The sequence below is a fragment of the Equus quagga genome, chromosome 1 (assembly GCF_021613505.1).
Source record: "Equus quagga isolate Etosha38 chromosome 1, UCLA_HA_Equagga_1.0, whole genome shotgun sequence".
NCBI classification, from domain to species: Eukaryota; Metazoa; Chordata; class Mammalia; order Perissodactyla; family Equidae; genus Equus; species Equus quagga.
In genome coordinates, this window is record NC_060267.1 from 170,124,704 (window position 1) to 170,140,594 (window position 15,891).

General features: G+C 43.8%; 1 protein-coding gene across 2 annotated transcripts in view; it reads right to left on the reverse strand.

Moving 5' to 3' along the window:
- MSL2 (MSL complex subunit 2) overlaps positions 1 to 2,415 on the reverse strand; it is a 35,922-nt gene extending 33,507 nt beyond the window's left edge. The window contains exons 1-2 of one of the 2 annotated variants that reach the window (XM_046684253.1): positions 2,283 to 2,415; positions 1,111 to 1,465 (exon numbers count right to left, since the gene is read on the reverse strand). In XM_046684253.1, the coding sequence (XP_046540209.1) occupies positions 1,111 to 1,252 (142 nt within the window). In that variant the 5' untranslated portion in view covers positions 1,253 to 1,465; positions 2,283 to 2,415. Of the gene's footprint in view, positions 1 to 1,110; positions 1,568 to 2,282 lie in introns of those variants that run through there. The other variant, XM_046684244.1, reaches the window with a different exon arrangement.
- Positions 2,416 to 15,891: the final 13,476 nt, after the last annotated feature.

The window sequence follows — 15,891 nt, forward strand, 5'->3', positions numbered from 1 at the left end:
ACACGTTTATGAGATTAAGCTTGGTATGCAAAAAAAACACAATCTTCACCTCTTCTGCACCCCCTCAGTGCCTTACCCCAGAGCCATACAGAAAATGTGGGATCAATCTCAAATGAAAACCATTTCCCCCTTGAGCCACTGAAGTCGCAAAATTACTCTTCTTTATCTAAGATAAAGTGAAAGCCTGAAACGCCTGAATTTCTCAAGTTCTGATTAAACACGAGTGAATCAACAAAACCTCAAAATTTTTGGCGGAATAAGAATACGAAGTGGAGAATATTACTTTTTTTCTGCCAGTTGGGCTTTCCTTTCTATTAACGTTTTAAGTCTAGGTTTTTGGAAAACGTGCACAGTCAACCCAAGTTATCACTTTGGAGACACGGATTTATTAGACAAGTTAGCATATCTTCCTCTCTCAAAAATAACTTGACAGTATGCTGCCCAACACAAGTTAATACTTTCCAAACAAAATCACCTAAAAAATAAACTTTCTACCAGGCCACAGTATATTAAAACCACAAAACAAGAAACATAATCCTGCAAAAATCCCACCAGTTACCATCAGTCTTCACTGGCTCACTGTTTACTGTCAAAGCATCTGCTGAAGACCCTGGGGGAAAGTTCCACACCAAGTTCACTGGCTGTGGGTGCATCAGATTATACCACCACCCACACGTAACACCAGTTTGGGGAAACGCAAACATGCCACATGGACAGGTTTTAACCAAGCTTAACCAAATTTAACCACGTCTAACCAAGGGAGGTATTAAGTCAGCTCTTTTATCAAAGGTTTTTTTTTAAAAAAAGCAGCAATACGCAAGTATATTTCACTTCATTTAAAAAACTATCACCAGAAACGGTAAGGAAACGACCCGAGACGAAGGAACGCGTTCTGAACGGTAAGGCCGCTATACTCCGCGGTTTGGGAGGGCTGTGCCGGGGACGCCGGGCGAAAGTCCTCCGGCGAGTTTCAGAACTACTGACCGTACGCCGCGGCGCCGCTAACAAAAGCTGCCTCCGAGCCCCGCGCCGGCAAACCGCTCCCGTTACCACTGCCCAGGAGCTTTTCTACGACCAGCACTGAAAAGGGAACAATAAAAAGCGTCTCACCGCAAACACAGCACGAGAGGGACTGTCGGAAGTAAGGCAGGAGCCTGTTAATCTCTGTAAACGCCTTGGGGTCTCCGGGGTCGTAGTTGAGCACTAGGCGGCTCGCGGAAATGTAGAGAGCAGTAGCATTCACGGGGTTCATTGCAGACGCTTCGACACCGCCGGCTCCCGGTGGAAAAGAAATTCCGGATCCAACTTTGTAAGCAGCCGGGGAACAATGGCGAATTTGCAACAATTCGAGGGAAATCGGAGCAGAACCACTGGCCAAAGTAGTAACCGAAATCCGTGCAAGTTTGTGGAGCTGAAGCAATCCTCCCACACATGGGGCCTTGGCGCCCCTCCTCGGTCCCTGAGACTTGCAGATGAAAAAAAAAAAAGAGAGAGAGAGAGAGAAACGAGCGTTCGAGTTCGTCTCGGGCGGCGCGGGCGCAGAACGCCGCGGCTTCGGCGCTCGGTCTAGCCCCGCGCTTCGGCGGGCGGCCTTCGCTCGAGCTGCATCTCCGGGCGCCGAGGCACCTCCTCAGGGCGAGCTGGGCGGGCGCGGGAGCAGGCCCTGGCCCGGTCCGAGGGGCGGGCTCGCTTCTCACGGGCCGCGGGGCCCTTACTCCATCACAACGCCCGGCGCGGAGGCAGCGGCGAGGACGACGGCTCGGGCGGCGGCTTCCTCGATCTAGTGCTCGAAGCCGCCGCGGCAGCGGCGAACGTTGCTCCCGCGGCTGGAGGAGGCCGCCGCCGCTCTCTCCATATCGGACGCGGGGCCCGGACGGCGCCTGCCTCTCCGCCCCGGCGGTTACAGCCCCGCCGTTCCCTGAGGTGGCGAAGCGGGCAGACAAGTCCCCCACCCGACAGGGGGGGCCGGGGAGGAAGTGCGCGGGCCGCCGCCGCCGGCGGGAGGGGGCGGGGAGCAGGCCCAGCCGGGCCGCGGCGGCGCCCCTTGCTCCTCAGTCGCTCACTCCGAGGTCACCAGGCGCAAGCGCCGCCCCCTCACTGCCCGGCCATCTTCTCCGCGCCGCGCACACGACACCTCCTCCGCCAAGCACGACGGCAGCCGCCGCCCACGGCGCCCGCCCGGCCGCGGCTGAGGCGAGCGCTCACAGCGCCAGGCCCCGCCGCCGCCCAGCACACAGCACGGCCCGCTGCAGGCCCCTCCCCCCGTGCCTCGCCGCCCTCACCCCGACTCCACGCGCCACTCTAGCTCCGTAGGGCCCGGGCTGCTGCGGCCTTAATGGATCCCGCGGGCTGTGCGGCGCCTCAGGCCCTGCCGGCGACGACGACCGTTACCCCAACGGGCAAAGCCACTGTCATCCCCGAGCCTCCCCCGCCGCCGTCGTCGCCAGCGCTCGCACGCATGCGCAGAGCACACTCTCACCCCTCCCCCCGCCCTTTCCTTTCCCTTCGCTTCCCTTTTCCCCTGCTTCTCCTCTAAGAGCCCCCTCCACACCCTCCCCAAGCTACCGGCTTGCTCAGCGCATGCGCATTCCCCTACCCAGCTCGGCCGCCTTTCGCCCTTACGCGTGCGCTTTGACCGCCCACCCCAGAAAACCGGATAAACACATCAGCCCGCTCACGCCAGCCCCTCCCCGCTGCCTGCCCACCCTGGGCTCACTGCGCATGCGTGGCCGTCCACTTACGGCTCTCAGAACGGAGCATGCTCTCTGCGAACCGCCCGCTCTCTCCGCCCCTCCCCCATGCGCTCTCAATTTCCCTCTTAGGCGTGTGGGCTGTGGTGAAACGTTCGTTCGTTGACCCATCCTGGCGCAGTGTGGGCTGTAGGGTCCCCGCTACACTGCTTCCTCAGTGCTCGCCAACGCTGAGGCCTGTCCGGGTCGAGCCATGTGGCGCTCCGCCCTGACCCCATCGCGGCCTCTCCTCGCCCTGGCTGACCACTGTGTGAGGAAATCGCCCCGCGCGGCTCTAAGCCCCGCCCGCGGCCTTTCTCCTGGAACGGCGCTTCCCGACCACCGAAAGGACGCTGCTGCCGCTCGCCTGCCCCCGCCGAGCCTGGAATGGAGGCAGCAGTCCCCGTGGCTGCGCGCCCGGCAGGCGTCCGGGCCGGGGCCGCGGCGGCGGCAGCCTGAGGTGGCTAAGGCCGCGACAGGGACCTCAGAGCTACCGCCCCGCGCCCTGCCGTCGGAGCCCGGCTCTTCCCACGGCCTCTGGTCCTGGGAGCCTGAGGAGCGCGAGCGGCCCGGCCTTCCGGGGTCGCCCACCAGGACCGCCCCGAGCTCTCCGGGAACAGAGTCCGATTTAGAGAAAAACGAAGCTCTTTTTTAGCTCCTTTGACAGACCTAGCCCGCCTGTGTGAATCAATCTCAAGAATCCATGGTCTTGCTTTAGAACGAACCCAAATCCTTGAAAGTATTATCTGTGTTTTTAAAATAGCTTTTGCCTTATGTTTTTGCAGGAGGCCAAGGGCACTGAGATATAAATAAAAGCCCAACTTAACATGATTCCCCTCCCCTCTAAAAGTACAAAACCCTTTTTGAGCAGCACAAATAGAAACAGAGCATAGGAACCATTCCTTATCTCTGGAGACACCAAAGCCCTTTGCCTAATTTTTTCACATAATTTTAAACATGCTCTACAGGTTTGCAAAGTGAAATTTATGACACATGTAAATCTTTTGTGGCACAAATACCTGTTAGTTTTAGGGGCTTGCCACTTAGAGTAGAAATGAAAAGTTAAGATATCAAGGGAACCCATATAACCTCTGATATGTGATTTCTATCACCATTTCTATTACCATAATCGTGAAGACACGATTATTTTCTTTACAAGGCCTAGCATATTATCAGCACTTAAGTATTAAGCAATAAGAATCTAACTTCCTAATTTTGTTAAGCAACAAAGCAGAAATTAAACAAAGCTCTGCAAAATATATTTGGTGGTCTTGTATCTGGAAAACAACAAATATTCTAAAATTCATTCTCATTCTTAAAAGCCCCATCTTCCCTTTTCTGGCCCCAAGGGGTGGGGGAGGGGGGTTTAAGAGACCTTTTCTAAGCTCACCTTCAAATAAAACTGTTAAAATATACAGTTCTATTTTTTATTCCATTTTTTATTCCAGACTCTAAGGTCTTCTCCTACAACACACAAGTTGTTCTCCCACAGAGGAGAGTAAAATAATCAGCACTGTTTTCCATTCAGGCAGCATAAATTAGCTGTCACCCTAGGCAAGTGATTACTTGCAGGGCCTTAACCTTGCTGATTTTCTCATAACTGGATTTTTTTAAATCTCTTGAGATGTGCATAACCCAAATTAAGACTAATTCTATTGATAGTTCATTTGTGCGTGGGGCGGGGGAGATAAAAAGAGAGGGAGGGAGAGGGAGGGAAAGGGAGGGAGGGGGGGGAGAGAGAGGAAGAGAGAGAGAGAGGAATTTAAGCCAGTTCTTTTTTGGCTTCTGAAATTGGTCACAACTGGTGATAGTCTATGGCACTTAGAGGCAAAGCATCTCCACATTGAAGTATATGCCCTGTTTAACAATTATTTGGTTGGTTGAGGCTTGCCTAAAAAGAAAACCAACTGTTTGTAGAAAATAAAGTGCTTGGATCAAATATTTAGGAGAAATCATACATATAACACAAATCCCTTAAACTATCAACTTAAGGTAATTTTTCATATTTTATGTCTAATTATTATTTGGAAGTAAAAGTGTTAGAGTTGACAGATTTAATAAAAATACAAAATGCCAGTTAAAAAGTTTTTAATAAACCTTTTGTTTTAGAACACTTTTGAATTTCCAAAGTTATTACACAGATAGTACAAACAGTTCTCATATATTCCACACCCAATTTCCCCTATTATTAACATCTTACATTAGTGTGGTACATTTTTCACAATTACTGAACCAATAGTAATACATTATTATTAAGTAAAATCCATACTGTATTCATATTTCTTCCATTTTCTGTAATGTCCTTTTCCTGCCGCAGGATCCTATGCAAGATCTTACAACATTTAGTCATGTCTTCTTAGGGTCCTCTTGGCACCCAGTTAAATTTTCATTCAGAGAAACAACAAATATCTGTTTCCTTCTTATTGTCTGTATTTTCTACCCATTTTGAATTAAAGCTCCCCATTTCTGTCCTCCAAGATTGCCAAGTACTTACCTCTTTCACTGCACTTATCACACTATGTGGCGGTTGTTGGTTTAGCCCTGTCTTCTCCCCATTATACTATAACTGCTAGAAAGTCAGAGCTTCTCCCTCTTTGCCTTTTATCATCATTGCCTAGCATAGGGTCTGACATATAATAGGTATTCGGTAATTGTTAAAAATAATGATGAATTATTAGAAATACGATAATGTAAGTAAATCCCTCAGTACATTGTGTGGTGCATAATAGGCATGGACAAATGTACGCTTTTCTTTGGGGAGTGGCATAAAATGTCTTGCAAATTTACAGACAGTTCTGACTTCAGCTTGATCAATGTCAATTCTAAGATCCTTAATAAAACTCAAAGTGTGGATTGGTTTGAAATACTAAGAATAATCAATCAACAAGTATGTATTGATTGCACTCTAGCACTTTGGGGACAATGAAGTAAATGCAGAAGCAGCTGTAGTTATGCTTCCAAAGAACAAAGATCAGGCTGGCAGTAAGTCAGAGGGACTTTCTGAGGGGTTAGGCCCTTTACAAAATTATGAAATAGTTATTTGCTTTCCTTCCCCCTCCTCTTTCACCCTCCTTCCTCTGCTGCCTCCACTAAAAACTAGAGATAGTGTTCCCTCTTCCACATCCCCAGGTTGCAATCTCCTTCACTGCCTAATATCTCCACTCCACTGCCTTGACCATTATATTCATCTGCTATGGACTGAATGTTTGTGTCCCTCTCAAATTCATATGTTGAAATCCTAACTCCCAATGTGATGGTATTAGAAGGTGAGGCCTTTGGGAGATAATTAGATCGTGAGGGTGGAGCCCTCATAAACGAGATTAGTGCCCTTGTAAAAGGGACCCCAGAGAGCTCTCTCACTCTCTCGGCCATGTGAGGATACAACAAGAAGTCAGTCATCTTCAACCTAGAAGAGGGCCTTCACCAGGCAACCATGCTGGCACCCTGATCTCAGACATCCAGCATCCAGAACTGTGAGAAATAAATGTTTGTTGTTTCAACCACTCAGTTTATAGTATTGTGTTATAGCAGCCCAAGCTGAATAAGACACCATCCCTACTAAATTTTAACAAGTGCTCAATCTACTGTCATTGTGGAAAGAAATCAATCTAATTAACTTCAATCTTTGAGAGAGTGATAATAGCTTAACCTAAACTCACAACTGGCCAGAGCAAACACCTCTTTACAGGAAGCAGTAAACCAGGTGAAATTAAACCAGAGCCTAATCCAGACCAATCCTTCTCTTCTTTCCTTACCACTCTTCTCTGACTGTTACCAAATTTCTTCTTCCATCTTCTGTTCTTTAGCTGTGATCATACCTCTCCCCTCCTCAGTCCTCAAGCCCCTCAAAGGCACCACTTCCCTTTGCATATTAATTCCTATTGATATTTTTCTATGACATTTTTCAAATCAATACATTTATCCAATTTTTTATCCAAAAACATTTATTTAGCAAGTCCAGCAGCCATTTATTTTCTATCTCAAATACTAAGATTGCCTTCAGCTTCTTCATCCCTAACTGTATCCTAAACAAAACAGCTTGCTTTATTGGTCATCTGCCTAGCACAGTGCCAGACACATATTAAGGTACCCACTAAATGTTACTGTTTTTATTCCCTAAGACACTTTCAACACTATTCAAATGCCTATTAAATTTGTCCATTCATTTATGCAACCAACATTTATTGCCAGTTATTTGCCAGGCATTCAGAATACAAAAATGAATAATTCAACAGTTTCCAGCCCTCAAAGAGCTCACAGTCTAGTTGGGGGTGGCAGCTATGGACACAGCTAATTTATAATTTAGAGTAGTAAGGATTTAGGGATGCACTCAGTGCAAATCTAAAATATCTTAGCAGATATTTCTGTTACATTATGAGTTAAACAAGCTTGTGTGGACTTTCCTGGGAAAATAACTGCAATTATTCATAGCATTGTTTCTAAGGGAAAATGTGTTCTGCATTCCAAATGGTCAATTTAAAATTGAATTTTTGGAACACAGCCCGTTTGTCCCTGGGGGCTGTCTATTTCTCCGTTATCTAAGATCCCTATCTGTCTTAGGACAATCTATATCTCTTTGCAACTCCCACTTGTTCCATATGGCCTATGGTACTACCTGAGGGTTGCATAGTCTCAGAATCAACCAACTTACTCTCTAAAGCTCAGCTCTACATGACTGAGACAGTCCTTTGGGCAAGCAGGTTGAATAAAGCAGGTAGGACTATGGAAGCCTCAGTCCTAAATATGACTGTTCAACATTTTACTATTAGGGAAGGTAGTAGGAAAAGTCCATGAAGTGAGTGATGAGAGTTTGGAATTGCTGCTATGTGAAATGAGAGAGGGAGTTGCTTAGGGACAGGAAAAGGAATTTCAGGAATAATTTCAAAAAGGGTACATCTCTTGGATAAAATAAGATCCCTAAAAATACCTAAGTATTCACTCCTGGACAATAAAGATTTAATTTAAAAATGGTCTTTGCAACTCAAAGACAGACTAGGAACTAGGAATGAAGATTTCTAACTGGAAGTTGAGAAAACCAGACTTTGTGAGCAGAACTATCCTTCTTGTTATTCCTGAGTTTTGGAAGGCAGCATGGGGTAGTGAAATGAGCATGAACAACGCTTTATTCTGGTACTTACTATGTAGATTTGGAAAAAAATATTCAAGCTCTCTGAACCTTAGTTTTCTCATCTGTAAAATGGGGATGATAATATGTTCCTTGAAGGATTACCATGGGGAGTCATATCTTCATCAAATGTGTTTCTAACACAGGCACTATGGATATACAAGTAAAAATGATAGTCTCAAGGAGTTTCAATCTACTGGCTAAGGCAGAAATGAATATACAGTTATGACACAATGAGACAAGTACTTCAATATAAAAGCATGAGAAGGGACACCTAACCAGAAAATATGGAAGAAGTGTTATATGAAATGTGACCTGAGAAATAAGTAAGAGAAATTGGGGAAGGGCAGAAAGAGTCTATAGACAGAAGGAAGAGCATATCTCTCTTTTTTTTTTTTTTTGAGGAAGATCAGCCCTGAGCTAACTGCTGCCAATCCTCCTCTTTTTGCTGAGGAAGGCTGGCCCTCAGCTAACATCCATGCCCATCTTCCTCTACTTTCTATGTGGGACGCTACCACAGCATGGCTTGCCAAGCAGTGCTGGTGCCGTGTCCACACCCAGGATCCGAACCAGCGAACCCCGGGCTGCCAAAGCAGAAAGTGCGCATTTAACTGTTGTGCCACCAGGCCAGCCCCAGGAAGAGCATATAGAAAGGCCTAGAGGAAGAAGCTTGTGTATTTGGGAAACTTCATGTAGTTGAGCAGGGCTAAAGCAAATGTAGTACAAGGGGAAAAGTGGTGAGAAATAAACAGAGACCAGATTATGAAGAACCTTATGGACATTATAAGGGTCATCCTGAGGATAATGGGGCATCATGGAAAATAGATTTGGGGGGAATGCAAGATTAGAAGCTGAGAGACCAATTAAAAAGCTACTAGTATTTCATCGAAAGATGATCTTGCCCAGGCAAATTATGGTCCAAAGGCCAAATCTGGCATCTTGTGTATTTGTGTATAGCACACGAGATAAGAATGTTTTTTACATTTTTAAATAGTTTTAAAAAATAACAATATTTTTAACACATGAAAATTATATGAAATTCAAATTTAAGTGTCCATAAATAAAGTTTTATTAGAACACAGTTATGCTCAATCTAGAGTTTCTTTTGCACAACTACAGCAGATTTGGGTGGTTGCAAGTTACAAAACCTAAATATTTACTATCTGGCTTTTTACATAAAAACCTGCTGACCCTTGATCTTGGGCATCAAGCTAAGATGGTGGCAGTGAGGGATGAGAGATGTTGTGGAGACTGAATCAATAAGACTTGGTGAATGGTGGGATGTGAGAATGAGGGACAAAGATGATATCCAAGTTCTCTAACTCTGGCAATAAGTACAAACACTTGCATGGCCTCACCACGTGCCAGGCACTGATCTAAATCCTTTAAATATATTATCTCATTAATCTTCTCAGCAACCCTATGAGGTAGGTACTATTATCATCCCTATTTCACATATGAGGAAACCGAAGCGTTGAGGTCTAGTCATTTGTTCAAGATGACACAGCTAGTGTGAGATGAGAATTGAATCCATGCTGTCTGGTTCCAGAATCTCTGCTCCTAACACTATTCTAGAAATTCACAGACACAGGAAACTCAGCAGGAAAAATAGGTTTGAAGGGAAATCATGAAAGCAGGTTTTGAACATGTACAGTTTGAAGAGGTGTGGGACATCCAAATGAAACAGCCAGTAAGCACTTGGATAAATGGGTCTGGTTCTCTGCGTATAGGGGGAAGGGATATAGACTGTAGGTATAGACTTGGGAGTCAGCAGCACACAGATGGCAATAGAAATCATGGGAGAGAGAGAGATTACCCAGAGGGAGTAAGAAGAGAAGAAGGCTAAGAATTAAACCCTGAGGACCACAAATAATTAAAAAAAGAGCAGGGAAGAGGATCCCACAAAATAAACTGAGGAGTAGTCACAGAAGTAGCCAGCAGTTGCAAAGATTTTCCATTTTTAGTAAGGTAATGTGTATAATGTATCTAGCAAAATAACCAGCATATAATAGGCATCACAAATGGTAGCTTCTTTTACTATGGAAGTCTTATTTGAAAGGTCTTGTCCTTTCTTAGCTGTGGAGAGGGGCTGTTCCAAACCTTTTTCACATCCCCACATCTCTAAACCCCCAGCTTACCCTGCCTTCCAATTCTTTGCAGAGGACCTTACCGCTACTTTAAGGAGAAAATCAAAATCTCCTTCTTCTCTACGTCAAAATATTCCATAATTCTCCATTTCTCATTCTCTCCTTCTGTTTCTGGCTTCCTCCAGAGCTTTGCTCCATGATTTTCCCATCTTACTTCTTCAGCCTGCCACCCCTTGTTGCTATATTCCCCGGTTCTGCCTAACTATGCCATGTGCTTCAAAAACCATCTTTATGACCACATCTTCTCTCTCTTCCTTTAATCTGTCAAACTTTCAGAAGAACTCAACCTTATTCCAATTTTTTCATTAACCAGTAATTTCTTAATCTTTTGAAATCAGATTTATGTCTCCACCACTCTGCTGAAACTATATTCTTCAAAACCCCAAAGGGTCCCTACTGTTTGACCCTACTTTCAACAATGCTATATTAAATTGTCCTTTCTCATCTCTGTGTTACATCTGGGGTAGATTCCATAACTTTCCAGTTAATAAAGTCCAGTCTAGTTTAAAACTTTGAATCAGGATTGTGTTTGGCTGAAATCACAGAAAACCTAAAATAACAATGCTTAAACAAAATCGAAATTTACTACTTTCATGTTAAAAGAAGTCCAGAGGTAGGCCATGCACAGTTGGTATGGCAGATCCACTGTCATCATGGTCCCAGGCTGTGTCTTTGTGCTCTACCACTCAAATGTATCTACTTTCAAGGTTATCTTATAGTCCAAGAGGCTACTGAAGCTTCAGCATTTCAGACAACAGGAAAGAGAAAGAGAGAACAAAGGGCCCATCTTCCAGCTGAGTCAGTGCCTTTTAAGCAGCCTCCAATTTTAAGCAGCCCACATAACATTTCTCTTACATTTATTTGGCCATAACTTGGTCACTTTGCCATGCCCAGCTGGAAGGGAGTCTGGAAATATAGTCCTTTAGTAGGTGCATGGACATGCCAAGTAAAATGGAAGTTCTATTATTAAGGAAAAAGGAGAGAATAGACTTTGGATAGTAGCTAGCAGTTTCTGCTGGAAACTACAATCTCAAAATGTTTTAAAACCTTGTCTCATCCTCTCCATTCACTCTTGAAGATCTAGCTCCTCTGATGTGTTGGTGCAAATAGGAGAGGAAAAGGGAGAGGTGCAGTAGTGCTCTTAGACCCAAGACTAGAAGGGCAACTCTGGCAATGCCTGTCCTCCTGTCAAGTAGATGAGTCCACAGAGCCAAGGAGATTCGCTCAAGAGCCTAAGAAGTGGCCAAGGGACAGCAGTTGATGATACAGATTGGGTGTTTGAGTTGAAGCCGAGCATGTTGGGATCCTTGAAGAACGAGAAAGTGTCAGTGTAGGAAAAGATGGGAAGTGGGCCAGGAGCCGTGGTTGGAAGACCAATTCTTCCAGTTTTGCTACATTTTGATGTGAAACTCCAAGGATTTCAGAAATTCTAAATTCAAACCTGGCCTTCCATGTTGTTTTGAAAATATATTTGTCAAAGTAGGAGGATGAAACATATTTTATTTAAAAGTTTGTTCGTTTGATTTACAACTTGTAAATATTTAGACATATGGTATGTGGGCTGCCATTTGTATTCTTGCCATGGGCCCTGCAAATGATCAGGGTGGACGTGGACAACTGTCTGCCCAACTGGGAAGGACTGCAGTTCTCATTCTGATAGTTGCCATTGCTTCTCTGCCTAACATTGATTGACAACTGAAGTTCTGAGTGGCAGGCATCCAACTGAAGGGTCTCCCTTGAGATATGTGTTTGCATTTTTCTAGGACTGCTTCTGGGTTTCCACTAACATATGCCCTCATATAGGTATCTCTGGCTTGGCTACTTCCAAGGGCTCTTCAGGTCACACTCCTGGCACTCTATCCTCTTACTGCTAGGACCTTCTTGCCTGGTGATGGCTTCCTTTAGAGGGGAACTGCCAAAATGGCTCAATCCCAGCTATTTTCCACGGGGCCTATTTAACAGGAAATACTCATCCTTGCAATGAAAAATGGTGGGAGTTTAGAATATTTCATAGCCCACCCCAAACTCCCATTTGACATCTCTCTCCAATTCCTTTATATTTGCTCAGATCAAGTCCCCTGCCTAAGAATACATTCAACCAAGAAGTCAGGCTCCTCTTCCCACCCACTCCCACCCCAACCTTACTTGGCAATGAGAATAGAGGAAAGGCACAGCTTCCCTGGGAGAACAAAAAGCCTCTTCCCGTAAACACACAACAAGGCTGGATTCTGACTCTCTATTTCTTCCCTCTTTTTCTATGAACTGGGAAGAGAGAGAGGGTTAGGGTGGTGGCTGGTGGTGGCAGAGCTGGTTTGTTGCCTCTTAGTCCTGAGGAAGATGGCTGCAACAATTGAGGTCCTCAACTTTATCGTCCTCAGCTGTGGGCCCTAAGTCCCAATTCTGGAAAAAAGGAAAGGTACCATTCAGCAATATCAACCTATTTTACCAAATCTTAACCCTTATTTTCCCTGACCACTCTGAAAAAATTTTATCATTCATTACATTTTTCTTTCTAAAACATTTTTTTTCCTTCATTGTTCTGTGATTTTGCACTGTCTGAGTTTTCCTATTTCTGTGCATTCTATTTCTCATTTGTGGATTATTTCTTCCCATTTCAATGTGATATTAAAGATACTCCCAAATTGAAATCAGCTATTTACATTTCTGTCTCACTTGTTAGACCAAGTTTTTTGAGGGCCTGAGGTATTGGCTCATTTATTTTTGGAATGAATGAATGAGTGATTGAATGAATTAATTCAGGCCACAGTCCTTAGGCCTTCTTATTTCATATCCTCACTCTGGCAACTCATCCACTCTAATGAATTAAACTAACCCATCTTCTTGAATAAGTGTTGTGTCAATATGTCTTTTAAGCTTCAGATTCACATCTCTAGCTTCATGCTTCCATCTTCACCAAGATATCCTACAATCACCTTAAAATTTATATACCCAAAACAAAATTCATCATCATTTTCCCAATAACCAGATCTCACTTTGCTCTTCTCTGTTCTGTCATCACTCTCTTTCCTTAAAACTTATAACCTTGGAGTTACGACCTGACCACTCCCCCCAACAAGTCTTATCAATTGTTTTTATTATGATGAGTGTTGTGATTCCACTTACAAGATGTACTTGAAATAGTCAAACTCATAAAGACTGAAGGTAGAATGGTGGTTGCCAGGGACTGGGGGGAGGGGATAATGGAGAGTTATTGTTTAATGGCTATAGAGTTTAAGTTTTATAAGATGAAAAGAGTTATGGGGATGGATGGTAGTGATGGCTGCACAACAATGTGAGTGTATTTAATACCGCTAAACTGTCCATTTAAAAATGGTTAAGATGGTAAATGTTATTTTATATATATTTTACCATAATAGAAAAAGTAAAACAACAAACTGCCTTATTACAAATGTTAATTGTAAATAATTTGCAAAAACAAACAAAAATGACCACCTAGGGGCCCGCCCCATGGCCAAGTGGTTAAGCTCGCATGTTCCGCTTTGGCGGCCAACGGTTTCGCCGGTTTGGATCCTGGGCGCGGACATGGCACAGCTCATCAGGCCATGGTGAGGTGGCGTCCCACATGCCACAACTAGAAGGACCCACAACTAAAATATACAACTATGTACTGGGGGGATTTGGGGAGAAAAAGAAAAAAAAAAAGACAACCTATAAATCCACCTGTTAACAATTTGTACGTCTTTACAGACTTCTATTTATATGTACACAAATAGATATATATTTTCTACCAAAATGAGATCATGAATATAATTCTATTTTAGAACCTTTTTTTTCACTTGGCATTGTGCCATAGGCATTTTTCCATGTTGTTAAATTTTCTTCCACAACAGTGGTTCTCAAATTGTAGTCCCTGGCAACATCAGCATTATAAGTACTTGTAAATGCAAACTCTTGCACTACTACCCCAGACCCACTGAATCAGAAACTTGGGGTGAGCCCAGCAGGCTGTGTCTTAACAAGCCTTCCAGGTAATTCTGATGTACACAGAAGTGTGAGAGCCACTGTTCCGCAATGTTTAACAGGTGATGGTATTCCATTGAATAGCAATACTGCAAGCTACCTAAGTAGTCTGCTACTGTTGGACATTATTATTGGAAAATAACTAAGGTTATTAATTTTTCACTATTTAGTAACACTCTAGTGAATATTGTTGCAGGTAAACTTTGAAGACATCTATAGGAAGGAAATAAAATCCTATTTTACTTAGGCCATTGTATTCAGGGGTTCTTTTATACAGCAACTTAGCCTTTACCCTAATGTATCTTCTTTCCCTCAAACTTACAGTTGACATCTAGCCAGACCCTCTAATGTAAGTCTCCAAGACCTATAATTCATCTTACCCAGTATTGACTTATTAAGCTATCTAAAACTCTATTTTGCACAAATATTACCACGTTCCTCTGGTCAAGAACTACTGTTCTTGCATTCATTCATGCATTCATTGTTTAAGGTACTATGGCAAGTATGTTTCAGTCACTGTCCTAAGTGATATAAGAAAAATAAAAATACAGATACAGTCCTAGCCCTCATGTACCTTTACGGTGTAGTTGGAGATATTGACGAGACTGACATTAATCAAATATTCACACAAATAAATATAAAATGACAACTTTGACGATTACAAATAAAAGGAACATGGTACTAGGAGACATATAAGAAAAGGATTTGATTTAGTTAAAGAAGTCAGGGAAGCCTTCTCTAAGGAAGTGTCAAGCTGAAATATGAGAACGAGTAGATATTAACCACTGAAAAGGGGAGAGATGAACCTTCCACCCAGTGAAGGCAAAGACCCTGCAGAAGGAGAAATTTGGCGATTTTAAGGAGTTAGCAGAAGGCCAGTGTGGCTGGAGCCGAGAGATTGGGAGGATGGTACTAGAAGAGTCAGGGACTGGTGGAGTCGAGGCTATGCAGGGTCTTATAGGCCATGTTAAAAATTTTGTCTTTATCATATGAACATTGAGAAGTCATTAAAGAGTTTAGGTTTGAAGTGGCATAATCATGAAATATTTCCCTGCATGGATTAATTAGCTAACTAATTCTATCCTTAGACTTCTGCTCTTCTCCATTTATACTCTCTCCTCAGCAAATTACCTACTTTCAAGTCACAAGGAACTGCATAAAAGAGACTGAGAATGAGTGGCCAACGATATAGGAGGAAAACAAGAAGAATGTTATGTCAAAGAAGCCAAGAGAATTTTTCACAAAGGAAGAAATAAAAAAGAGAGAATAATCGTTAGTATTCAATGCTATGAGAGGTTAGGTAAAATGTAGATTTAATATGTCCATGGCTTCCCAATGCCTATAGAATAGAGTCTAAATTTCTTACCCTGGTATTCAAGGCCCACAACAGTTCTATCTTTACCTACCTTTCCATCATTTTTTCCCATGACACCTCTAAAATGAGACTTTTAGATAAGGTGCCCTTCAGATAAGTTGCCCTGTTTATTTTATCTAGAACACACAGTACACTCTGCCCATCACGACTTATCAAAATCCTACTTACATTCTAGGCCCTGATCTTATTTTACCTCCTCTATGAAGATTGCTGTGGTGGCCATGAGAATGCAGCTCTCAGATCTCTGACTGCAATGAGCATAATTGACTGAGGGCCCCAGCTACTGCCCTCTGAAATTCATCACTGTGTTTGCACCAAGGCTCTGCTTCCTACAGACTGCTCCCAGCCAATGACTGAGCATGGCAGAGATACTAAGACAGGCCCATTCTGGGAGATGGGCCTCTTACAGGTGACTTTGGGAAATCTCAAATAGCCTTGTCAAACTTTCCTTAGAACTGCACTACAGTGTAAGATGCTTCTATCCAATCTTCCTTCCTTCCTTCCTTTATTCTTTCACTCAGGGTTAGACTTGCA